The following is a 25,397-nucleotide window of genomic DNA, read 5'->3' on the forward strand; positions in this document are numbered from 1 at the left end:
CTGCCCTCGTTACTTGCATAGGGCTAAGCATTGCCCTCATCATTACATAAGGCTAAACAGTACCTTTCTTTGAATAGGGTTAAGCACTGCCCTCATCACATATAAGGCTAAGTGTTGCCTTGTCTCGTTCTCGCATATGATTAAGCATCACATGTTTCCTCTATCAAGCAATCAATGTCAATGCATCTGTGCATTTCATGGGCTGAAACATCGCTACATTTTCCGAAGGTGTCATAGTCTGAAGGTATCATATTCATAGCCTAAAGACATCATGCAATGGCCGAAGGATCTCTCGAAGGTGCATATCATTATTCAAAGGCGTCATAGTCTAGAGGCACCATCCTTATGGCCTGAGGACACCATTTCATGGCCTGCAAATACCTTATCATACTCTTCATGGTCTAGGACGTCATGGTCTAAGGACATCATCCTCATCATCCGAAAGACAACTCACATGGTCCGAAGGGAATTTGCATCATGTTTAAATTTTCAAAATAACTACATATATTTACGTGCATTGTGTTTTAAGTTTTGAAGGTAACTCGGGAGGTAACCATCTTACAAAAAGGAGCAATTCTGGCTCTGATTTCCGTTCACAATATTCGCATCCCTTGATTACGTCAAATGTAACCAATAACCAGCAATGACCGTTTCCATCCCTTAACCGCCCAAGCATTTATCTCGAATATCCATAATGTTCAAATTCGCGTTCATAGCTCCACATGAAATTATCCGTTACTCATGACACCATTCTATCCAAAAGACCCTTTCCTCGAAACATATGACCATCCTTATAGCAGCTCCATCGGTTTCGTTCGCCGATGGATCCAGAACTATACACAGCCTGATTTCCGTAATACCAGTGATATGTAGGCTACTTAGGAACCAAGGTTCAGCCCCTATTTTTCCAAAATACCTCATTCTCGCTCATTCGGACAAAATTGATCATCATTTTTCTTTACCCGACAGTTCTTTCATCATTCCCGGATAAAGAGGGGGCAGCTGTTGATACCCAATTTTGCCCTTGTATTTTTATAAATTATTCCATAAACTTTCATATATTATTTTGCATTATTACGCAATTTACAAGAGTCATATAATTATTTTCTATAATTTTTAAAACTTTAAAATTAATTTTCTCGTATTTAATTTGTTCAAATATTTATAAATTATCTCGTTAAATTATTTTAGTGTGATTTAATCATCCAAATTTATCATTTAATACTTACATATATTTTATAATATTTCATCTCTTTTTACATAATTATATTTGCATCTTTCCTATTTTATCTACACTAGTTATAATAATAGCCTATATTCTATAAAATTTTGCATTTATTGTGTTATTCATGGTAAAATAGCATTTCATATTTTTTAATAAGGATTTATTATTTTCAAGTATTTTATTGCATAAATAATATTTTTACTATTTATTAGTCATTTTCTATAATTTATTTTTATGAATTTCGGGTATGTAAATTGTATCTCAATTTGAGCTAATTTGGACCAAAACCAGACCCAAAAAGTCCTGGCCCATCTCTTTTACCCATCTGAGGCCTAAACCAAACGACCCTTTAACTTAACCCAGTCGCGACCCATTAAATAACCCATCACGCTTCCCCTTCGATCATGGTCGTTGATATTAAATGATCAACGACCCATAATAAACCCCTCATTCTCCTTATATCCTTCACCCCTAACCCTAGAGACCCATTTTTCCCGTTCAGCCGCCTCTATGTTCTCGTATCCTCTCCTTCTCTCTGAAGAACCCTAGCTGCCTCCCCCTTAAATCCCTCTCCTAATCACGTTCATAATGGGATTCCTCCATCATTTGTTTACCATATATATGTTCCTCCGTTACTGATCACAAGTTTGTCGTATTACCTAGGTACTTGCCCAATTTTGGCAAGTACCATCTCTTAGATCGGACTGGATTGACCTTAATCTTTGAGATTTGGATAGTATTTCATCCATATACATGAAGAAGGGCCTGATTCCTCACACCAGTTGGCTGATTTCAAGCATTGAACCCTAACTAGGGTTTGGATTTTGATTTCTTTCCTTACCGGTTACTTTATTGATTGCATGTATATTTTTCTTTCTTTGTTTCTGTTTGCTTAATTTCTTTCCTTGTTTACTAGTTTGATTTAACTATATAAAAAACCTCCCCTAATTCCCCTAAACGGACCTGAACAACTACTGTTATTCTCTCACTTTCACACCTTCTATACTATTTCTGCTCTCTTGATTGTGGCCGACTGAAAGCCAAGGCCACTGGAATCTTCTCTATCAAACTCCCTAGTGAGAGCACTGCTCGGGGCTTACTGAAGCTCCTGTGAACTGTGACTCACTACGACCTGGGGTTCTCATTGTTATCTTTCAATTGATGTCACTACTGAGATTCTAAGTTACTCACTCTTTTTGCTCGTTTATCTTTGCAATGGGTTAGTGTTCTCGACCCTTTACAACCTTAATTATTACTCTTCTACTTATTCATGTATGTGTATTCTGTGTGTCAACACTATTTGGACTTCTATAGACAAGCATGACCTAAGATAAATACCAATGTATAGATTTCTCTCATGTATGGTCGACTGACATGAATCCTAATGTATGCCTCTTCTGTTAGCCTAGAGTTGACATGTTCTTTTACCTACTATGAGTTGTTTAGAATCTTTGTGCTATAGTTAATGTCCATCATGTTAAGTTTCATTATCAACTAAGTATGTTCGCCAAACTGTGCTACTAGTATGTTGTTATGCTAGGCTTTCATGTTAAAATCCGCATATGAAGATTGTACTCCACCTTCTTGTCTACGATTCCGCTGGGTTGTCATCTGAAATTCTTTAGGTTGGTTATACTTTGAGACACTATTTGCAGTAGTTTGCTAGCTTATGATATCCTATCTTGTCACTGTTAAATCTTGTTTTCTTAAATTACTTGCCCGTACGTGTCTTTGATGCCTTTCAACTTAGCATAGTCTTGTTTATTGGTTGAAGTTGTAGCTATTTCAGTTGTAAGAACTAAGTGTTTAAGTTATTCTATGAGTAGTTTTGTTATCTATATGGCTAAATTTGGCATCCATTAGCTTAATTATTTCAATCGTTTGGGTCTGGTATGCTAGGCCTGCCTTTGGTATTAGGGGTTTGAAGTACATTGTCTGCACTTGGAGTTTGGGTCTGCTGTCTGCATGAAGTTCTAAGCTTATTTGAAGACCCAGATGTGTTACAGGATTAATCTATATTTGTATTTGGGCCTGTAATTATTCGGTGTGGTCTGTAATAATTTATAAAATTGAATGATGGGAAAATTAGTGAAAAGAGGGCTGGGGTATTCTAATTCTTGCATGAATGGGTAGAAGACATATCCATAGGGTTTAATTGCTTTGTTTTCTATTTGTTTGACGTGCTTTATTTCTATACACTAATAGAAATCATGCCTATAGGAACTCAAACACTTCACCTACTCAACCTGTCTAAGGCCTGCACATTATCAGAAACATATTTGTAAGAACCTAAGTATTTTACTTGTTCACATATTTACTTCTATGCACTATTAGATACCATGCTTATAGGAATCAAACATCATTGACTATTTGCTCAACTTGTGCAATTGCAGTATGATTATTAGATAACATGCCTATAGGATCGTGTTAATTAATGCTTCCACTGATACACATTTAGATACCATGTCTATAGGGCCTTAATTGATTAACTAATTGGTTGTTTTGTTGTTTTTATCATACCGCCCGCTTAGATAACATACTTGAGGGAATAAGCATGATAAATCTGTGTTCAAATACCAACTATTAGAGAACCTGCCTATTGGATAGTGCTACTCGCTTAGAAAGCATGCTAATAGGATCAAAAATAAGTAATTCTGAGTTTTCCAATGGCTTCACTACCCTAGGCGCAAATCATTCAGAGATCGTGTCTATAGGCTTTTGTAATACTTGTAATCCGTAATTTCGATAATCTGGATAGAGGCACTACCCATGAGATCCTCCCCCCCCCCCCCCCATATGTTTGTTACTCGTGCCTTTGTTTCTTTGAACTTAGAACAATTAGGTTGTACCTTGTAACCTCCAAAGACTTGTACTGATCATTTATATATAGTCTAATTTCTTTATATGTGAAATCTTCTTTACACTTGTTTTATATCGTAGTTGAACACTTAATTCCCTGTCTTTCCTCAATTTACATGATCACATAGGACAATTATAATCCAATAATCTCACATAGCATAAATTTCGGCCGGGATCCACAGTTGTGGACCTCGAAGAATGCCTAATGCCTAAATAGATGCCCTAACGCACCTTAAAATCGTTAGGTGACGACTCTTCTCTTTTAATACCCATTTAAAAGAGTTGTCACACATCGAAACCCGCTTTCGCGAGAAACGGGGCGCGGCATATATATATATATATATATACAAAATAGTGTTATTTTTCCAAACCATTTTTATTTTGTTCTTCTTTTTCTTCTCTCAAACACATACTACTAATGAGTCGTATATGCATTTGAATTATCTTAAAGGAAAACGCTGATGATGGCGGCTCGAAACTTCCGATAGGAGATGAAGAAGATCAAGACTACCACCGTTTGAAGGAAGGAGATGAAGGAGTATAAAATTCCGTTCCATCATTAACCTCTACAAGGTGATTCATATACCTTTTGTCTGTTTTCTTATGTCAATAACACAATTAGTTTATTTTTATAGGTATATCCAACATTTCGCAGTAAACTGTTAACATCCTCTTATGCTATATATACAAGGAACCATGCATAAACTAGGAACACTTGGATTTTATCATTTGTAAGACGTTGTATGAGATTTAGAATTTTCAGTACTCCATTGATCTTATATATACTAAGGTAAAGAAAATACTCCATGATTTTATATCATTCTTGCCTGATCTCCTATTAAATTTATATGGTCAATTTCTTGACTACTCTTCTTGTAGACTAAGATTGTCCGTCAAGTCTTAATGTACATGTTCGTACTTGATCATATTCAGATTAAATACTCCAGAGGTGAATTTGGATAGAGAAATAGTGAACAAAACGTGCTCTGTGAATAAACAGATGTTTCGGTCGATGGTTGATGTCTATGAGGCAAAAAAGCCAGTGATGAATATGAAGAAGCTGGAATTAGAAGCGCATATATGGCTAATTTGGAAACCTAAACACCTTATAATAATTGTCATGTACAACTTAACCCTAAATGTCTACGTGGGTTAATGCTAGTGATATTAAGGTAAATGTGAAGATAATAAATTGAGGATCGAATTTCAGAAGTTTTTCGAATTTCAGAAGTTTTTAAAAAGTACCTTAATCCCAAAATAAATTAGAATTGGAAACTCTGAAGAGAGTACTAGCCTACTAGTGTGATTTTGAAGAGGTAGCTAGAAAAAATCTATTACCAAAAAATACCTTAATCGCCATAAAAAAGGTTGTCGCATGTTTAGCTCAAAGTTAAAAGTACACATGAACCACTATAAAATTATTCTAAAAAGATATAATTGCCAAATGCACAATGGCTATTTTTAGTAGCTTTCTCAATTAGTTTAAATACTGCATGCAATTACCACAGCACAGAACTATCATCTTATCGTTGCATTTTAGAAGCCCTTCTTGTCTTGATTCGATCGATAAGAAATCAACAATTACTAGCCAAGAGAAGACATGTAAACACGACAAAGACACTGATTAATTGGTTTCTTCATTTGATTATTTTTATTTTTATTTCCATAAGTTCTCCGACCATTGTATTGCAAAATTGCCTGTAAGATTGTGTGTATATATATATAGAGAGGGTTAACGCCACATATTTGTTAACTTCTATATCTAAATAAGTTTACAGAGAGAGGACTTAACGTTTTCCACACTCTCAAAGTAGAAATTAAAAACTTTTAACGCCAACTAATTAAAAATATATTTTTTTGTAAGAAAACTACTCCATAAATACTATTTTTATCAGAATTTAATGGCCTACTTTAATTTTGCAGTGAATCTGATTGTTCAAATTGGATATCAAATCTGATTAACTTTTTGAGAACTATTTGAATTTATTTGGTCAAAGTCTAGGAATTGTAGACACTTCTTGAATTGGAGAGTAAATCTGATTGTTCAAATGTTAGCAAATCTGATTAACTTTTTGAGAACTATTTGAATTCAACTTGACATAATCTAACAACTGTAGAAACTTATTGAATTAGCATAAGAGAATACTACCACACCATTAATTCTTTTCCTAAAGAATAGATCTATTAAGAAATAAAATATTATACTTGAATTTTAGAATCTTAATCTCCAAAGTGAAACATTACGAAAATTGAGAAAAATATCGCGTATTCTTGTCAAAGATAGAACACATTAAACACTATAAAAATTTAAAATAAGACATAATTGAATGTCAAATGTGTAAAAAATAAATGACAGATTTTAATAACTTTCTCAGTTAGTGTTAAGTATTAGTATTTACGCAACATATAAAGGGAAATTCCTGACGATAATTGGTTTAAACTCTCGTTTATTCATACCATTGGCACTTTAAAAGCCTTCTCGTCTTTATTCAATAAGTAGTAAATTTGAATTGTCGAAATTGAGCTAACACAGTTTACGAGAAAACAACTCAGTGACCAAGAGTATATATATAAGCACGAGACACTGTCTAATTTACTTCTTCATTAATCATTATTTTCAAGTATTCAAGGGGATATCTCAACGGTGCCAGAAAAGATATTTGAACGGATAGAGACGACACTATTTTGCCTCTTCATGTAACTCAAATTTTCAACGGAATAGCTCTGCTGTCAAGAGGAGTCATATAATTAAGCACGATAGAGACCACAAATTTGCCTTTTCACTTAATTCAATCCATTTTTTGCTAGTTTATTTTTCACAATGAAAGACAGTGATTACGTGTCGGTGAGTTTGATTATTCCCAAATCTAATTTTTTTCATTTTATTTTCCCTTTTTGCCCCTTGGTTTTTCACCTATAAATAATGGTTCAACCTAGCAAATGTTATTGTGCTTTATGGCAAGCAATACTAGCTCAGGTCTGCAAATCCTCTCTCTCCTTTTTGTTTCTTTTTTGGTTTCTTTTAAAAAAATTTCTTTCTGAATTTATGGACCATCTCTTATAAAATTTGGAAGATGAGATATTAACAGAGGCTTGTTTTCTTTTTTCTTTCTTCTTCAGACATGATTTAGAAACCTTTTTTTATTTTTTTATTTTTTATCTGTCAATGGATTAGAACATAACATGTATTGATACACATCTCACACACAACGGCTAAAAAACATGTATCTGGTTCATCTTGGTTTAGTAAATGTTTTGGTCCCGCATTTTGCCTCCTTGTATTTGTAGAACAATTGATTTTCCTTTTTGATGTTTAATTCTAGATTTTGGTTTGAAAGCAGCACGTATCAATGTGAGGTTTTAGGTCTACAAGGTCTTTTACAATGTTGAATTTAAGAAAATGTCTTTTTTAGATCTCTTACGTGTAAAAGAAAGATCTCTTATGTGTAAAAATAAATCTCTTATGTATAAAAAAAGAGATGGGGTCATAAAACTAAATACAAGTTTGTAATGAACCACAAAACCAATTGACCCTATCAATGTTTTAGTGTTTGAGTTGCCAAAATTTCGTATGAGTATATGCTAGATCTATGTTTGATACGCAAAACATAACCATAACTGAAAAAACGAATTTCTTTCATATTTATTTTTGGTCCATAATCTAAAACAGGGAATGAAATGATTAATTTTTTCTCAAAAGAAAAAAAAACTCAAGTATTTGTTTTCACATTATATAATTGGTCAAAAATAATTTCATTCATGATATATATATATAAGTTCCAAACCTGCTTTACTTACGAGTAGAAAGCTTCACTTAGTGGTTACTTTTAATTAGTTAAACTCTTTGTTCATTCCAATACTTTAATCTGTTTCCAGCTTTGAACCCATTAATATAGAGGGGATTAAGATTTTACTTTGTGCAAGCATGATTTGTTAGATTTAAATAACTCGTTAATATTGTTGCGGAAGCCAAATGTATATAGTGTGAATGAGTCACAACTACTATACCAAAAATTATGACAACCACTAAATAATAAACAAGACAATAAGACAACAATAAAAGAACACCAAAATTTACGAGGTTCGGCCAATTTTGCCTACTTCTTCGGACACAATCAATATTTTATTCCACTCCAAAATTACAAGTGAAATAATACTAAAGAGAGAAGATACAAATGCCTTAAGAAGATAAAAAAGGCAAATGAGAGGTGTATCTAAATCCTAAACATTAGGCCTCCTTTTATAGGGTGAAATTCCCATTCAAAATTATCATCCACCGACGTGGGACTTTTGACAATTTCAACAAATCTCCACCTTGGCAAAATTCCACATCTTCAATTTTCTCTCAATAACAAATTTTGGTTGTGTCTTTATCTTCAATCTTTAGTGTTCAACAATGTTGATCAAATCCAAACAATGTTGAAACTTGACCGCAGTCACCACCTTTGTCAGCATATCAGCAGGGTTCTCCGTAGTATGAATTTTCTTCACTGTGACTCCACCTTCTTCTATGATTTCTCGTACGAAATGATACCGAACATCAATGTGCTTCGTCCTTGCATGATAAACTTGGTTCTTCGCTAATTGAATAGCACTTTGACTATCACAAAAAATTATAATATTTTTTTGTTCAATACCAAGCTCCTTTAGCAACCCCTGAAGCCAAATTACCTCCTTCACAGCCTCTGTAATAGCCATGTACTCTGCCTCTGTTGTAGACAAAGCAACTGTTGACTGCAAAGTAGACTTCCAACTAACTGGTGCCTTTGCAAAAGTAAACACATAACCAGTAGTTGACCTTCGTTTGTCCAGATCACCCGCAAAATCTGAGTCACAATATCCAACTACAGACCGATTGCCTTCCTGCTCAAAAACTAACCCAACATCTACAGTACTATGAATATACCGTAGAATCCATTTCACAGCTTGCCAATGCTCCTTTCCTGGATTATGCATATATCTGCTAATAACTCCAACGGCTTGTGAAATGTCAGGTCTCGTACAAACCATTGCATACATCAAGCTACCAACAGCATTTGCGTATGGTACCCTTGACATATACTCCTGTTCAGTTTCATCCTTTGGCGACATAGTAGTACTTAGCTTAAAATGGGGAGCAAGTGGCGTACTAATTGGCTTAGTCTTCTTATCTATGCCAAAACGTTGTAGTACTCTCTTCAAATATTCTTTTTGAGATAAACAGAGTTTCTTTGAACGTCTATCTCTTATTATCTCCATGCCAAGAATTTTCTTTGCCTCACCCAGATCCTTCATCTCGAACTCCTCCTTCAGTTGAATCTTCAACTTATCAATTTCTTCCGAATTCTTGGAAGTTATCAACATATCATCAACATATAGGAGAAGATATACAAAGGAACCATCATTAAGTTTGCGCAAATACACACAATGATCGTATTTGCTTCTCTTGTACCCTTGCCGCAACATAAACTTGTCAAATCGCTTGTACCATTGTCTAGAAGATTGTTTCAATCCGTACAATGATTTTTCAAGTTTGCATACCATATTTTCTTTTCCAGCAACTTTGAATCCTTCTGGCTGATTCATGTAGATTTCCTCCTCCAAGTTCCCTTGTAAAAATACAGTTTTTACATCCATCTGAACCAGTTCCAAATCCAACTGTGCTACCAAAGCCAACATAATTCTAATGGAGGAATGTTTTACAACTGGAGAAAATACTTCATTGTAATCAATTCCTGAGCATATCCTTTAGCCACCAATCTTGCATTGTAGCGAACATCTTCTTGGTTAGGAAATCTTTCTTTCTTTGCAAATACCCATTTGCACCTAATTGTTTTCTTTCCCTTCGGGAGATTGGCCAATTTCCATGTATGATTCTGATGAAGGGACTGCATTTCTTCATTCATGGCAATCCTCCACTTATCTTCTTCTGAACTTTGGATTGCATCTTTATAAGTGGTAGGAACACCATCAGCTACAATTGAGGTTGCGCAAGCAACCGTCTTTATGAGACGAACAGGTTTCGTTATTGTCCTTTTTGGCATGCTGGTTGCTATTGATTCAAGTTGTTGTCGAGGTTCCTGAGTTGGAATCTCCCTCTCTACTGGCTCTTCTTCCAGAGGGTAATCTTCATGAGTTTCCTCCTCTGCTTCTTGTGTAGGAAAAATAAATTTTCCCTCAAACTCCACCTGCTTTGATGCACCACCAGTTTGTTTGACATCTTCAACTGTCACCTTATCTGTTATGGCAGATTCATCAAAGGTAACATCTCTACTGAATATAATATTCCTTGTCTCTGGACACCATAAGCGGTATCCTTTGACTCCAGAAGTAATCCCCATAAATATAGTCTTCTTTGCTCTCGGATCCAATTTTGACTCTTTCACATGATAGTATGCAATTGAGCCAAACACGTGCAAAGAGTCATAATCTACAGCAGGTTTTCCATACCATTTTTCAAATGGTGTCTTGCCATCAATAGCAGCAGATGGTAGACAATTAATGAGGTGGCATGCATATGTAATTGCCTCAGCCCAAAATTCTTTGCCCAAGCCAGCATTGGACAACATACACCATACCTTCTCCAGTAAAGTCCGGTTCATACGTTCTGCCACTCCATTCTGTTGTGGTGTATGTCTGACAGTGAAGTGTAGGACGATGCCATCATTTTCACAGACCTTATTAAAATTATCATTTTTGTATTCACCTCCATTGTCTGTGCGAATACACTTGATCCTCCTGCCTGTTTGATTCTCCACCATCGTCTTCCATTTGAGAAAAATTTCCAACACTTCATCTTTCCTCTTCATTATATACACCCACACTCTTCGGGAAAAATTATCAACAAAGGTTACAAAATAGTGCTTCCCACCCAATGAAGGTGTTTTGGAAGAACCCCAAACATCAGAATGTACATAATCCAAAATGCCTTTAGTATTATGGATTGCTGTACCAAATTTAACCCTTGTCTGTTTCCCTTTGACACAATGCTCGCAAAACTCCAAGTTGCAAGTCTTTACGCCTTTTAACAATCCTTGATCAGATAGAGCTTTCAAGGATTTCCCTCCAGCATGTCCCAAGCGCATGTGCCATAGCCTGGTTGCTTCTGCCTTTTTGTCATCACTGGATGTCACTGTCGCTGTCCCAATAACTGTACTACCACGATAGCGGTACATGTTATTGTTCTTCCGATTGGCCTTCATTACCACTAGTGCACCGGAGCATATTCTCATCACTCCATTTTCTGCAATGATTTTGAACCCTTTTGATTCTAGGGCTCCCACAGAGATGAGATTCTTCTTCAAACCCGGTACATATCGAACATCTGTTAATGTTCTGATCATTCCATCATGGCTCCTTAATCTTATTGAACCAATGCCATATGAGGTAAGAGGGCTGTTATCCGCTGTGTGGATGACTCCATATTCTCCTTCTTGAAAATTCACGAACCAGTCCTTGTTGGGACACATATGATAGCTACAAGCCGAGTCCATCAACCATATGTCTGATGATGTTGATAACTCTGTTGTAACTAATGAGAAGTCTGAATCATCACAATCAGCTACATTTGAATCCATAATGGCCTTTCCATTGTTATGTCTGGCCTTATTCTTCAACTTCGGACAGTCTTTCTTCCAGTGCCCCTTTTCTCGACAAAAGGCACATTCATCTTTGCTGGGTCTAGATCTCGACTTGGATCTTCCCTTCTTAGTCCTCGTTTGATTTTGAGGACGACCCCTCACAATTAGTGCTTCTCCTTCTCCGCTCTTCTGTTTTTCTCCCTTTCTTTGTTCATAGATGTACAAAGCCGAACAAACTTCTCTGAGAGAAATTTCGTCATTTCCATGGAGTAGAGTAGTTTCAAGGTGCTCGTACTCATTAGGAAGTGACCCCAACAACATCAAGGCCAAGTCACCGTCATCAAAAGTTGCATCCATATTTTACAAATCTGTGACTAACTTATTAAAACTGGTGATATATTCATTCATTGTGGTACCAGGAACATAGGTGAAGCGAAACAGTCTCTTCTTCATGTACAATTTATTTTGACTGTTTTTCTTCAAAAATTTATCCTCTAGTGCTTTCCATAATTTACTTGCAGAAGTTTCCTTTGTGTATGGATATTTCTGCTCTCTAGCAAGGTAGGATCGAATGGTACCGCAAGCAACACGATTGATAATTTTCCAATCTTCTTCTCCAATAACATCTGGCTTCTTTTCTTCAATGGCAAGATCTAGCCCTTGTTGAAAAAGAACATCTAGAACCTCGCCTTGCCACATCCCAAAATGTCCTGACCCGTCAAAAATTTCTACCGCAAATTTCGCATTTGACACAATTCTTGTCATAAGCGAAGATGCCAACGATGACGTATTATTGACACTTGATGTAGATTCTTCTTGTTTACTGTCTCCCATTTTGACACAAATATTATTTAGTAGCTGACGACACAAATCAAGATTATTTCCTTTCTGGTGTGGAAGATCAGACTAAGCTGCAACCACAGAGCATACTCAGACAGAACCTTGACTCAGTTACCAAGATAGATCTTTTCTGATGTGGAAGATCAGACTATGCTGCAACCACAGAGCATACTTAGACAGTACCTTGGCTCTGATACCAATTGTTGCGGAAGCCAAATGTATATAGTGTGAATGAGTCACAACTACTATACCAAAAATTATGACAACCACTAAATAATAAACAAGACAATAAGACAACAATAAAAGAACACCAAAATTTACGAGGTTCGGCCAATTTTGCCTACTTTTTCGGACACAATCAATATTTTATTCCACTCCAAAATTACAAGTGAAATAATACTAAAGAGAGAAGATACAAATGCCTTAAGAAGATAAAAAAGGCAAATGAGAGGTGTATCTAAATCCTAAACATTAGGCCTCCTTTTATAGGGTGAAATTCCCATTCAAAATTATCATCCACCGATGTGGGACTTTTGACAATTTCAACAAATATTGCCTTTTGTATTCCACAGTATATGTTCAATCTGCACCCATCACAAAAGAAAAACAAAAAAGATACGAGCAAGAAGATGATTCAGAACCAAACATCTGAAGTACAGAATGATGGCAAAACGGGAAAGGATCAAGCTGGCTCGTCCAAGGAGAAACTACTTGATAAACAAAAACAAAAGGGTAATTTATATAGAATATAACCTTTTTAAAAATAATTTAAATGAATTATAACTTCTTTTGAACTCACATCGAATTACATCGTTCGTTCCATTTGTATTATTCCTTCTTATTAATTTTGTTACGTATGATTTTCAGGTGATAACTTTGAGAGCAACATAGTTTTAGGCGAAAATAGCTTGTCAAAAAATTCTAATCGCGTCCTTCGAAACAATAACGTTGATGATAATTTAAAGTTTCCGATGGAAGCCGGGAAAGATGTAGACTACCAATTACAACAAAGAATACCAGAGAATACAATGTTAAGTTCCAATAATATTTTTGACCTCAACAAGGTAATTCATGTCTTATGCTTATTTACTTATGTCAACACCATACGAGAATTTAGTTTTTAAATTCACTTATATACTTTGATTTAATTTTTTTTATCCATTAATCCGTACCAAGGTAAATAAATAAATTCTTCTCCTGTTGCATTTTTTTCTCAAGAATAAGCACAAGTCTATCTTTTTCAATATTTTTAGATTTGGTTTTATGCTATGTATGAAATTATCCAAAACTTATTTAATTTCTAATATAGAGCTTGACATAACTAATTGAACATTTTTTATTAGTACTTTTGTTTTTTAAACTTGAACCTATTAATACCGAGGGAATATTTTACTTTGTTTTTCAACTATGAACCTTTAATATTAAGGAAGGTTTTACTTTCCGCAAACGTGAATATTTGATTTTCAATAATTCATTGATCATGATCTTTATATAACACAATATATTTTTCTACCTCCAGTCACCTAATGAAAATGAAGAGGAAAGCTGTAAGGAGGTGATACAGAATAAAAGATCTCCAGAACAGGATGAAAGCAAAAAGGAAAATGAGCAAGAAGGTTCTTTCGAACAACAACAACAACAACAGGAAGATATCAACGGTATTATAGAATCTTACATCTCACTGTTGACTTATATTAATTTTTCTAAATAATTGAACGTATCATACCCTCTTATTTGGTTATGCTTGATTTTCAGGTGAATTTGATCTCAATATCGTCACAAGTGAAGATAGTCTCCCAAATAATTCTGATCGCACTTTAAAGGATAAAAACATCAATGATGGCTTGAAACTTCCAATAAGAGATGAAAAAGATCAAGACTACTATCATTTGAAACGAGAAATACCAGAAAGTAAAAAATTCCATTCCATTGTTGACATAAACAAGGTGATTAATTCATACGATTCCTTCTATCTATTTTTCTTATGGCCACCACCACAACACAGCCTATATTCTCTAGTACGTAGAGTCTTAATGGAGAAATAATCTCTTTATTTTTAGTTTGAGCAATAAGTTTATATCCACTTTTGCTATAATAAGGTACCATAAACTAAGGTCATTTGACTTTTTTTGTCACTAGTATGAGATGTAAAAGTTTGGACTTGTTTCCATATGCATTTTTCAAGTTTACCTGGACAAACTACATTCAAAAAATGGTTTCAATCCCATTGATCTTATATTATCTAAGGTAGAGAAAATATTTACTTTTGGGTAAGTTTGCAAAAAACTAGCCTAAGTATACCATTTTTTTTAAAAACCTAGCCCAAATATTTTCAACAAGTTGCTAGTATTGTTTAACAATAGATTGTTCCTTCTTTCTTTTTTAGTATTTCTTTGTGAAATTTGGAACATTATTGTACACAATTATTTAAAGTACTTACGTTTTTTTTCCTTAGAAATTTGACAATATAAAAGATTGCTAAACTTACTTTAATTAGCTCATTAAGTATCCTTTCATTTCCACAGTGTTCGAATAGGCTCTCATCAACTGAAGAGGAATACAATTGGAATTGTCTAAGTATTTCAAAGAACCAGAAACCTGAAATACACAATAAAGAGCTGGCACTTCCAAGGAGACACTACCTGACAAACAAAAACAAAAAACCATTCATGGTAATTAATTAATTCTACATCTTACAATTGACTCCTATCAGTATATTTTGGTGAATCCTAAATTTTATATGAACGATTATCTAATTCGAGTCGAATACAATGTATAAGTTCGTACCTACTTCGAGTGGATCTACCCATTGACAAGGGCGAAATCTTTTTGGGTGATATTTGAAATCCTGTACCTAAATGGCATAACGCAGCTGTAGTGAGGCAGACACTAGATTGCAGAATTCTATTCCACATTTTCAAACTTGTATTATTCATTTTATATGTATCATTTCCTTTGATTTGGTTATGTATGATTTTCAGGTGATTTTGAGAGCAGCGTAGTCTTTTGTGAAGATAGTCTGACAGACAATTATAACCATACCATAATGGACAATAACGATGATAATATGTCGAAACTTTTAATGAAAGACAATAAAAATCAAAATTACCAAATCAATCAGAGAATATCAAAGAGTACGATGTTCGATTCCCTTATTAACCTCCGTGAGGTAATTGATCACTAACTTATGTCTTTTTATGTTACATTATAACATTTTTTTCAAGTTTGAACTTATCAATATTGAGGGAATATTTTACAAATTTCTGCCAAGTTTGAACTAATTATTAATATTGAGGAAACATTTTACTAATTTCTGCTAACATGAATCTTTCGTTGAACAGGCTCTTTATATTCCACAATGCACTTTTTATCTCCAATCCTTTATTTAAAAGATCTTTCGTTGAACAAGCTCTTTATATTCCACAATGCACTTTCTATATCCAATCCTTTATTAAAAACCGAAGAGAATTTACAGGCGATACAAAACGAGAGATCTGAAGAACACAACGAAAGTAAAACAAGAAAGGGCCAACAGGATTCTTTCGAGGAGGAACTACTTGACCAACAACAAAAACAAAACGGCATCAATGGTATTTAAAGAATTTTATATTTCACAATTGACTTATATTAAGTTTTTTGAAAACTTGGACCTAAGCACAGGGTGAAGTACTTTGTTTCATTCTCTCTTATTTAGCTATACATAATTTTCAGGTGAGTTTGAGATCAACAGAGTTACATGTGAAGATAGACTTCAATAGTGGCTCGAAATTTTTGACGAGAGACAAAAAAAATAATAAATACTATATCAAGTAAGGAATTCCGAGGAGTATAAAATTCCGTTGCATGACTAACTTTTACAAGGTGATTCATACTACCTTATGTCTATTCCATCACTAACCTTTTCTCTAAGCTAAGAAGTTTGACAAAATAAAAAATAAAAAAGCTAAACTAGTTATTTATCTTATCGAGTTTCCTTGAACTCTATAGTGTACTAATAGGCTCTCACCAGTTGAAGATGAATATAATTGGAATCTCCCAGTTGGAGAAAATCCAAATATGAGTATTTTCTCGACCAAAGAAGATTCAAATATCAAAACCAACAAAAAGAATGTTGGTTGTAAGAGAAAATTGAGAGACAGTCAAAAAGGCAAAGGAGAAAAGGATGTTACGACTTCTTCCACCTCCAAGATTGTAAAAATGTAAGTATTTGGTAATACTATAAATCTTTCCCTTTTGTAAAAGAAGACTTTACAAAACTATTTCAGTTCTCTAGATCATTAAAATCTCCTGCTTCGATGACCATAAAGGTAGATGAAATATGTAATGTATAGTACATAATAGAGGCGAGAGTTATTAATGTTTGATATAAGTAATTCTCAGTAATATATAGCAAAATGTTTTCTTCAGAAAGAACATATTTTACACTTAAGATAACTGAACGGGAGAATGATTTCATCAACTTTATGCAAAAATATTTTAGATTGTACTTTAAACTGAAAATGACAATTTCTTGATTGATTAACTATGATTTTCTATTATTCTTAACTAATCTCAAGTTTAATTTATATGATAAATTTCTTGATACTTTAAACTAAGGTTTTCCCTCGGTGTTTACAAGTTATTATATTACTTGATATTCAGAAGATCTACCGACCATAGTGAGAAAGTAGGGAACAGTGCAGAGACAACGTCTTCTCCAAACACTATACGCAACCACAAGTGAATTCAGGCGGAGAAATAGAAAACTTGAGATGAGCTCTATGAAGAAATGGAAGCTGCAGAAGAAAAACCACAACAATTTATTAAAAGTCACATTTAGCTTGAAATTTTAACTTTTAGAGAATCAAATTTTGTTTTTTGTTTTTTTTTAAAAAAAAAATTCAATTTTAATCTTTTCTTTGAATGTTAGAATTGTATTCAATTCATTTTCAATTTTAGACTTAGGTCACCTTAGGAAGACAACACAATTTTGCTTTTTCATTTGTTCTTTTTTAATTACCATTTTATGAATTAAGTTTATTTTCAAAGCTTGTCTGCAAAAAGGGTGTGCTTTTTTCTTAGGAGAAAAATTTTATTCAAACTCTAAATTGGTATTTACATCAAATCAATAGATACATGTTCTCTCGAGAATCGTGAAAATGTCTTCCTCCCAAACATCTGAGAATATTGCGTCTAAATTCAATAACTCCTCAAGTATATAAAATCCCTTCTAAGTTAATTGGTATTGACTTTTAATCTATGGAGGGCGCTGCCACCGTATGGCAGAAACAATTAAAAAAAAAACTCACGACTTGTCCAATTATAAATGTAAAATATATTTATCTCACACAGAAGGTATGGCTACCAATTTCATTAAGAATCCACACCCTTAAAGTCAACAGTAATTACCCTATAATATTTACGTTGAACATAGGTCATTGCCGAATCACTTACCATTTTAGAAAAAGAAAGAGTAAACAAAAGAATTGCTTAAATTGCAACCTTGTCCCTGAAGTTAATTATTTAGCGAAGCCCAAAAAGTTTTTAAAAAAAATCAAAGATATCTTCGTCATTAATTCCACCAGGAAACCCGCATGAGGAATAGAAACACGGTACCCCTCTCTCTATATATATATATATAGATATCAACTCTTCTCCCATTTCAAACGCACATAGATCAGCCATATTCTCACGCAATATATATACTCTCTCGGGGCCTCTCCATATCTACTACAACTAGTAGTAATATTTGTACGTAATTAATGAAGAAATCTGCATCGTCGTCAACGGTGAAGCTGAGGGAGGCGGAGATGACGGCGGCGTTACAGCTTATTCAGCTCACCGGCGATTCCTGTAGCAGCGGAGACGGCGTAGAAAGCAGTGTGCAGGGTTCCATGAAGAATATGGAAGAAGAGAGTACTCGTGTCCCCGCTAACGCTAAGAAGAAAACCAAGTTTCGATCCATCTCCTCTCTTTATCTGCAGGTAATTACCAATAACCTTAATTAATTTCATCCTAATTAACAATACTTATATCGCTAGTTGAAATCCCAGAAAAAACTAGTACTTCAAATATTTTGTGCTAGGTATATTCTAATTAACAATCGCAACAAGTATAATGTTGATTAGTTCCTGTATATGTGTTGCATATACTTAAGGTTGACGACGAGTCGACGACGTAGTAAATATACTCCTATATATAGAGTTAGCAAACTTAATCTATCATATATGATACCTGTGTTTTATGTTTCTTCGGGTGGATTGGGTTTCTGGTGAGTCAATGGGGAGACTATATTCTCGTGTGATCCACTATTTTCTATTGCTAAAGCTTGAAGTTAGAAACAGATTTTCTGGGCCCAGCAAATAAAATCAAAATATTCAACGTTCTCATTAAGAACAGTACTCGAAAATTAATCAAGCTTGTAGATTTTAACGTGAAGTTACGTTAGTTATAGAAATTGATCACACAGTTACATCGATATATACTTTATTTATTCTGCTTTGGCATTTAAAATTTCTCTATATAATTTCTCCTTTCAATGGTTGATTTTTGTGATGCAGAACGAGAACAACGCAGATAGTGACTCGAAACTTTCCCTAAGAGATGAAAAAGATCAAAACTACTATTTGAAGCAAGGAGTACCAAGAAGTATGAAATTCCGTTCCTTCAGTGACCTCTACAAGGTGATTCATACCTTTCTGTTTTATTATGTCAACAGTCAACACCATATATCCTAACACAACATAAATTTTAGTAGAATTTTATTGGAGAAATATTTATTTTATTTTTTATTTTTATTGGTCCATTAGTTCGATCAGTAAAACGTAATATCCTCTTGTGCTATACAAGGAACCATAAACACTAAGATTTTTTCTTGTAATTAAGTTGTATGAGATGTATAATTTTGGACTTGTTTTCATATGATTTATTGATTTTACATAAGACAGGACCTCACTGAAAATGTGAAAAGAAAAATTCAGTATTTGTTTGCAAAATTCGGAGCTTTAAGCTAGCGTTTGGCCATAGAATCCCAAATTTGTTCTGAAAAATCTGATTTGGGTGAAGTTTGGTTTGAAGATGAAAATGTGTTTGGACATCAGTTTTAAAAACATATTTCCCAAATTTATTTTGGAAAAACATGAAACATGACTTATACCCACAAGTTCTAAAAACTATCACAAATACCCAACAGTACCATTATCAATAAATTTATTATATTATCGCAAACCATAGTCCTGAACATAAATAAATTTGATACAAAATTATCATTTTTATAATGAACTACATGATATACTATCAAGTGACCGAAAAGACGAAACAACATTATTACAAAATAATAAATGGTGGGCTCTTTTATAAAATATAAAAGTTTGGGGCAATTTTTAAAAAATGTAATAGTGATATTTTGGCCCAAAACCAGCTATTGAGCTGGTTTTAAGATTTGGAATTTGGGATTTGGGATTTTGCCAAAATATAGGCAAAATCTATGGCCAAACATGTGTTTGCCAAATAAAATCTAAATTTATTTTGGCAAAATCTATGGCCAAACAGGTTATACGCAATATATCAGAAAATGTTTTCTATATAAGAATTGATAAATATTTTTGAATTAGCTCATCAAGTTTCCTTGTGTTCCATAGTGTACTAATAGGCTCTCACCAGTTGAAGATGAATATAATTGGAATCGTCCTGCTAGAAAAGATTCAAATATGAATATCTCGGCCAAAGAAGATTCAAGCATTAGAACCAACAAAAATAATGTTGGTTGTAAGAGAAAAAGGAGAGAAAATCAAAAAGGCAAGGGGAAAAAGGATGTTACGACTTCTTCCACCTCCAAGATTGCAAAAGTGTAAGTGTCGTTGGTATATTAATTTATAATGTTTTCCATGAAATATATTTTCGTATAAAATATATTACTTTGGAAAAACTATTTTAGCTCTCTAGATTATTTTCCAGTTTGTGTGAGCATAAACGTCTATGAAATATGTAATTGTACATGGTAGAGGATATAGTTGTTTTAATGATAATTTGATCAGTGGATACTATTGCGTTTTATAGCTTAATAATGTCTAAGTGCTGGTTATTGGAGCAATAGTTGGGCTATTTGTTAGGAGTAAAAAAACTACTTGTGTGGTCTAAGTAATTTTCAGTAATATTGGAGTAACATTTTTTCGCAGAGAAAACAATTTTAACAATAAGGTTACTAAACATAAGAAATTTTTTCATCGGCTAAAAATTTGAGGTTAGTAAGAACTTTTGTTAAGAATCCTCAATTTCAGTCAGTTTGAAGGATAAAAAGAACTAGCCGTTGTTGATGAAACCCAACTTGTTAAAAATCTCATTGATTTAGCCTGTATCAGCACAACTCAAGACAATGAATGGAATTGCTGCAACTATATTTCATCAACTCAAAATATGTTAAAACTAGATTTGTATGCACTGTATATTCTTTTTTTTTTTTAATTTAAACGCTACTATTACATTCCTTTGTGTAAAATTGCCAGAGAGTACACTTGGAAAGGGAGCAAAAGACCTAACCCTTCTTAGCAGTTGAGAACTTGTATTCAAGCTCTATGGATGTTTGTCAAAGATGCTCTAACAGATTCCTACTACAGTTACTAGCTACTAACATACATCATGGTGGCTCAAAGTGAATTTCTGATGCTTTCATCTGCCTAATTCTAAATGAAGCCACTTCCAACTTATCCAGTTGAAGTAACCCTCTTATTTTCCTTGGTAATCCAGTAAAGTCATAGAAGATTGTTTGTTGCTTGTGAATGTGGCTGAGCGTTGCTAACTTGTCTGCGACTTTGCTAGCTTCTCTGTAGCAATGTCTAGCTTTTACTCCTTGTTCCTTCAGCATTTGTTTAATTTTCTTTGTTATTTGAAGTAGCCTCCATGGCGAATTGATTCTTCATTGCCGGCTGACACTAATACTTTCGAATCTGCTTCAACCTCAATATTATCAATTCCTTTTACTGTGCACAGTTGTAATCCAATGAGCATGGCCTGTCCTTCTGCCCAGTTACTAGTGCCTTTACCCATATAAAAGGAGTATGGCATTATAAAGTTTCCGCAATGATCTCTAATCACCCATTCTGCACCACACGACCCTTCTATGCAACTTCCATCACTGTTTAGTTTATAAAATGGCATGGGTGGTCTAGACCATCTCACTATCTTGACCATTCTGAAGTTAATTGGTTGATCAATGATATCTTGCAACTTTTCCCATGTTGACTCCATCTGCAGTTGTCCAAACCTTTACTTTACTATGCCGGAAAGATTGGATCCAATCAGCACTACAGATCTTTGGATAGAAGGGAGCTCTACTCCATATTTGCTGGCACATCTGGACCTCCATAATTCCCATATTATGATTTGTGGCAGCACCTTGGTAATGAACAATGCTACTGTATTCATAGTTATTAGGTTCCACCACGAATATAGTAGCTGTATCAGTTGAGTGTTCCTGTAATTAATGCCAAAAGCTGCACAAAAAACAGACCAGATTGTTAATGCAAATGTGTCTGAGCAAAATAAATGCTCTATGGCCTCAGGTGATGGTGTCCTACAGCATTAGCACTTAGGAATTAACACAATCCCAATCACCGAGACTCTATCATCTGTAAGTAATTGATTACTGCTTGCCAAGTGAGAAAGGCCATCTTGAAAGGGATTGACTTTTGCCATATCCTTGTATCTGTCGCAGATATGCTTCTTCTCTATCTAAATATTTCTCAGGCTGATGATACTGAGAATTGTCCTCTACTATCAGGTGTCCATATTGGTCTGTCATGCTTTTCAGTGTCTATATGCATTGTATATTCAAACGTCTAATTTAGGGGCGTTAATGAACGAGTTGAACTAAATATAAAAAAAACTGAATTGGTAAATGGGAGAGTTAATGATCTGCATGAACTAAACTGAACTGAAATAAATGAAATGAAAATGAGCAAAACGATGCATCATAACTCAACCTGCTGATGATAGGCTATAATCTTGTATTTTAGTCGCTTATCACACTCCAATTTACTACACTTTTATTGTGTTTGAGTTGTAATTGCTAGTGTTTTGTACTTATTGTGTGTTTTATGCCTTGTAGGGATTTTTGCACTCCAAGTTGTAAGGATTTTTGAATGAAGTGGTTTGGGGATTAGGAATGAGGAGGAGAAGAAGGTTGTTTGGTGACAATTTGAGATCGTTCTGAGACTGTCCGCCGGTGAGGGATTTTGGGGATTTAAGGTGGCTAGGGTTGAAGAGTGAGAGAGATGAGAGAGATGGGAGGGGTTCAAGGGGTTTGGGGGTTCAGTTCCTAGCCGTCGGATGATGAAAGATCAATGGTTGAGATGGGGCATTACTAAAACGTTGTTGTTTGGTTATGGGTTGTGTGGACCGAGTGAAGTGAACTGGGGCAGGCAGATTTGGATTTTGGGCCTCAAATTAAATGGCTTAAATGACATTAAAGACCCAATAGCCTACTTCCTTCTTATTTTGCTTTTAAAATCTAACCCAAATTAATTAAAATTCTAACCTAAATCACATTTGCAAAATTAAACTTACTTACATATTTTCTAAGAATTGACTAAATTAATTAACTAAAAACGCATGTAAAGTTACTAAATTATTTTTGTTGTGATTTTAATGTATTAATTCTATAATTAATAAGTAATTAATTCCTAAAAATGCAATTAAATCCTAAAATGACATGTAGTGAAGATTTGAATTTTTTTTTATGGTGTTTTCTATGATTTTAAGATTTTAAATATGGACAAAAATGCAACTAAATGAAAACAAACAATCAACAAGAAATTCCTAAAAATTCTATAACAATTAAAAACAATTAAAAAAATTATTTTTGTGGATTTTGTAGGAGCATTTTTGTATGGTAAAAATTACGTGCTCACAGCAGCTATACGAGAACATGGAGCGGCTATCAAAGAACTAGGAAATGATTTTCAAAACTTAGAAAGACAGGTTGGGCAGCTAGTGACTCTATTATCTGAGAGGATTCCAAGAACTCTCCCCGCTGATACTGAGAGAAATCCCAAGGAAACAGTGAATGTTGTAACTCTGAGAAGTGGGCAAGTGTTGAAAGATCCCACCCCGATCCATAAAGAGGTGATACTTGAAAAAAAGAATGGAGAGCAGCTAAAGAATGATGTTGATAAAAAGAAGAAAGTCCCTATGAAAACTGAGAAGAAGAAGAAGAAGAAGAAGAAGAAGAAGAAGAAGAAGAAGAAGAAGAAGAAGAAGAAGAAGGAGGAAGAAAAATCAAGAAAGGAGGAACATAATGAGAGCGAGCATGTACCTGTACTACCTTTTCCTCAAAAGCTATGTAGAGAAAAGTTGGACAAGCAATTTGAGAGATTTATGGATGTGCTGAAACAGGTTAATGTAAATATGCCATTCACACAAGTTCTCTCACAAATGCCTGCTTATTCCAAATTCATGAAGGAGATCCTTACAAAGAAGAGGAAAATCGAGGAGACATCAGTGGTGAAGCTCACAGAGCATTGCAGTGCAATATTGCAAAACAAACTCCTACAAAAATATGGAGATCCAGGGAGTTTTACTATACTTTGCTCTTTAGGCTTTATTAATTTTGATAAGTCTCTATGTGATTCTAGTGCCTCAATTAATCTAATGCCTCTGTCTATTTACAGGAAACTGGAGAATGAGATTGTAGAGATAAGGTATGTGCCAATATCTTTGTAGCTGGCGGATCAAACGACTCTGATTCCCTAGGGGATAGTGGAGGATGTGTTAGTTCGGGTGGATAAGTTCGCATTTCTAGTGGATTTTATAGTGGTGAATATGGAGGAGAACAAGGAGGTCCCCCTTATCCTAGGAAGATCATTCCTAGCAACGGGTATAGCAATACTAGATATACATGAGAGAAAGCTCATGCTTAGAGTGGGTAAGGAGGCTGTAACTTTCGAGATGAATGTAGAAACGGGGATGAAAAAAGAGAAGCCAACTACAAGTGTTGAGTGGAAAGTGAAGGGCTCAAAAGAGAAGGCTGAGGCGAGTGAGAAAGATAAGTGTGGGGTGCACCCCAAAAAGGTTGAGAAGAGTTAGAGATAAAAAAATTGAAAAAAACATAAAAAATTTAAAATTTTTGATTTTTTCCGACAATGGATATCATTCTGTGGTTTCTTGAGGGATTAAAGTCGAAAGAAAAGATAAAAGGATTTTCTTTTGTTAGGTAGTGTATTAATTCCTCCTTGATTTTTCTTTGTGCCGCGATTCTTTTTCAAGGGTTTTGTTTGAACCAGGTATAGTTAGTTTTTATTTTTGTTAGTAGTAGGAAACCTTGTGCTATGAATTGAATGGAAGGCAATATCTCTTAACCTTGTTATTCCTTGAGAATAGTGAGTGTTTTAGTGTGACGCTTAGACTCAGTTTTTGACTCTTGTATAAGTACCTTAAATTGTATGATCTTAACTTTGCTTAACTGCTTTGACTATAGTGTCTTGATGAGTCCGATCCTGAGTGAGTTATCTGCCATGTGGGTGTGAGATTTTATGTTATTTTGTGCATTGCATTTGATGTCTAGAACTTGCCCCATGTGTTTTCAAAGTGAAATAGTTGTTTTATTCAGTCTTGGAAGTGATATAGGCATTTCTTTGTTGAGCCAGTTATACTCTTTTACCCACCTAATTGTTATGTATCTTAGTTAACCCCTTTGAGTTTGTGATCATGTTTCTTTGGCAATCACATTACAAGCCCTACCCATTTGTTCGAACTGATCATCTATTTAAATCTTTTACCTCTCGTGAGCACTTGAATTCGTTATGAATTTTGTAAAAATTGAAGTGTGGGGTGGTTGATTTGGCTTTTGAGTAAAACTATTGAAATAAGGAGAAATGTGTAATGTTTTGAAAAAGTAAGAGCCACTTGAATTGAATAAGAAAAGAAATTGAAAGAAATAG

The 25,397-nt window shown here is 34.4% G+C and overlaps 2 protein-coding genes across 2 annotated transcripts; both read left to right on the plus strand.

Moving 5' to 3' along the window:
* Positions 1–13,112: 13,112 nt before the first annotated feature.
* On the plus strand, positions 13,113–15,872 carry LOC117275411 (altered inheritance of mitochondria protein 21-like). The gene is made up of 6 exons (XM_070189999.1): positions 13,113–13,215; positions 13,351–13,547; positions 14,003–14,141; positions 14,239–14,429; positions 15,009–15,155; positions 15,825–15,872. The coding sequence occupies exons 1-6, from the start codon at positions 13,113–13,115 to the stop codon at positions 15,870–15,872; spliced, it is 825 nt and encodes a 274-aa protein (XP_070046100.1).
* Positions 15,873–21,943: 6,071 nt separating this feature from the next.
* LOC138902186 (uncharacterized) lies at positions 21,944–24,180 on the plus strand. The gene is made up of 3 exons (XM_070190048.1): positions 21,944–22,022; positions 22,175–22,252; positions 23,336–24,180. The coding sequence occupies exons 1-3, from the start codon at positions 21,944–21,946 to the stop codon at positions 24,178–24,180; spliced, it is 1,002 nt and encodes a 333-aa protein (XP_070046149.1).
* Positions 24,181–25,397: the final 1,217 nt, after the last annotated feature.

The sequence above is a fragment of the Nicotiana tomentosiformis genome, chromosome 1 (genome assembly GCF_000390325.3).
Source record: "Nicotiana tomentosiformis chromosome 1, ASM39032v3, whole genome shotgun sequence".
NCBI lineage: Eukaryota > Viridiplantae > Streptophyta > Magnoliopsida > Solanales > Solanaceae > Nicotiana > Nicotiana tomentosiformis.